Source organism: Symphodus melops, assembly GCF_947650265.1.
Source record: "Symphodus melops genome assembly, chromosome: 18".
In the NCBI taxonomy this organism is placed as follows: Eukaryota; Metazoa; Chordata; class Actinopteri; order Labriformes; family Labridae; genus Symphodus; species Symphodus melops.
The window spans coordinates 13,512,259-13,514,598 of NC_136708.1; the positions used below are offsets into that span (position 1 = coordinate 13,512,259).

Here is a 2,340-nt window from a genome sequence, read left to right on the forward strand (position 1 = left end):
AGTTCGGCTGGCCAATAAGGGCTGATAAGTAGGTCGAGAGCAGGATTTCCTTCCGATCACCGATACCACTGACTTATTAATGATAGCACGCGCACTCAGACACACAGACCCCAAGCAAATTCAAGCATGCACACAAAATGCCTTAGCCTCCCAGTGCTCGAGAGCTCCCCGGTTAACAAAGGATTTGATGCTTGTGCTTACCGTGGCGGCGTGAGCAAGCAGCGCCGTAAGCGCGAGGAGCCAAGGCAGCTTCATGGTCGGGGTGCGCGTGAGCAGCCTCCCGGTGCCGCCGCTGCTTCACGGGGTTCGGGAAGGTGGTGGATGGGGCGGGGGGGGTTGGGACGAGATTTGCTGCCGCCGCTTGCTATCGGTGTCTCGGGTAGTCTGTCCAACTTCACAGCGCGCCGCCCGACCGCGCTACCATCCGTCCTTCTAGTCGGGCTTTTTAATCCAAGGCTTTACGCGCTGCTGGTCCAGGTCACCAGGCAGCAGTACAATTAGATTAACAAGGCCTCTTCTTCTCTTCGGTCCGTATATGGGAGTTCTTTTGCTCGAGACCTGATAGATTTGCTACTGGGAAACGCCAGACCTCGTCCCTCTCTCTCTCTTTTCTCGCTCAAAACAGACAACCTCGCTCTATCCCCCCTCGCTCTACACACACACTTGGGCTCTCTCTCCTCCCCCTCTCCGCTGAGGTTAGGATGTTCCGTATGGCGACGCTGCTTGGCCTGGGAATCTGGCAGGAGGAGTGGTGTGTGATACAGACTATGGTGTGTGTGTGTGTGTGTGTGTTTGTGTGTGTTAAGAGAAGGGGGGGGATCTCCTCGAACAAGGGCGAGTATGCCCCCTGCAGATCGTTTAGGCACCCGCAGCCCTTTAAATACACACAGAAGAACACACACTAAGCACACATGCAGGAAGCAGGGCGCACCGCGGGGCATTCATGGCTGCTCCCAGATTGTGCCTTTTGTTTCGCGCTCAGGTGGTTCCAGTTGGCTACGCGCCATTATTACTCACCTGTGTCGTTCACCTCCAGTCCTCGGCTGTGATTGGCTGAGTCTTGTTTAAACCGTTCCGTTTGGATCCCCCCCCCCCCACACACACACACACACAATACACACTTTGAGCAAACTTGTGCCCTACAATAGCAATAGACTTTACAATTGAAAGGAAAGTAAATCGAATAAAAACACATGCCGTCACTGCTAATTCTATAAAGCTTTATTAACCACATGTAAGATGCTCTTATGTAGTCTAGTACCTGAAATGCTTTTTGGGCCTGTGGAACTTAAACACAAATTGGAACTTTGCAAATAGGCCCAGTGATTTTTTTTAATTAAATTAAATGTGATACGGTTATTTAAGAATATAAACTAGGAAATTATGTATTTAGTCATTTTTTTCATCTCCAATTTTGGATAACATTTGTTTTGAATGTGACTTTAACAGAATTCTTCAAATACATTGTGTAGTTTGACATAAAGCCCATCTACAAGTGTAAAAACAGACATGTATAATGGACTACTTTAAGCTAAAGGTGGTGCAACACAACTAGTATATAGTATACAAAATCTCCAATGTCATATAATTGCCTCTATGTTCGCCCCCTGCAAGACAAATACTCTTAAACTACCACACCACCTTTACCACAAAGACATTGGCCTAATGCACAGAGAAAAAAGGTGGGCAGGTAAAAGCAGATTTATTTTGCACTCATGTTTAGACAGAAGATATAAAAGGAAAACAGAGAGCAGTTTTGTTTTTAAAAGACTTCTGCTCAACACTGCAGTGTAGTCTGAAAATGTCTTGTCGTAAACCTCACAGCCATTACTCGTGTTTGTGTAGTCTTAATTATGAGTATCAGGTAATGCGTGGGTTTACTTCGCCTTTTGTTCTCTCTACACCAGTAGCCTTTCACTTCTGCTGGGATTTATGATGTGAAGGCTTTCACTATTGTTCATCCAGATGTGAATACTGCCCTCTGTAATAAATGAGGGAATGGTCTTTGAATCAAAGTAATAGCTGCTGTTATCTGTTCTCATCACTGAAATTTAAGTTATTCCTCACCGAGAGCAGCCATTATTGTAACTGATCAACATGGTTGGCTGTCAATTTGTCAGTCTTATTCAATGCCTAAATGCCACTCTTATTAATCAGCAACATTTTTGGGGACAGCAAAGTATAATGACAATCAGTTGTAATGCTTATGCTGTGCTAAGTTATACCATTTGATCAAATTGAGACTAAAACTCAGACTATTTTCATTTTACAAGTGTTTTTGTCTTTGCAATAAATTCTTACCATTTACATTAAACGTACAATGAAGCACACTTGAGACTG

At 44.9% G+C, this 2,340-nt stretch overlaps 1 protein-coding gene across 1 annotated transcript in view; it reads right to left on the minus strand.

Moving 5' to 3' along the window:
* Positions 1-947, minus strand: part of sdc3 (syndecan 3) — a 31,780-nt gene extending 30,833 nt beyond the window's left edge. Inside the window, exon 1 of the mRNA XM_079367821.1 lies at positions 202-947. Coding sequence (XP_079223947.1) covers positions 202-255 — 54 coding nt within the window. The 5' untranslated portion in view covers positions 256-947. The remainder of the gene's footprint in view (positions 1-201) is intronic.
* Positions 948-2,340: the final 1,393 nt, after the last annotated feature.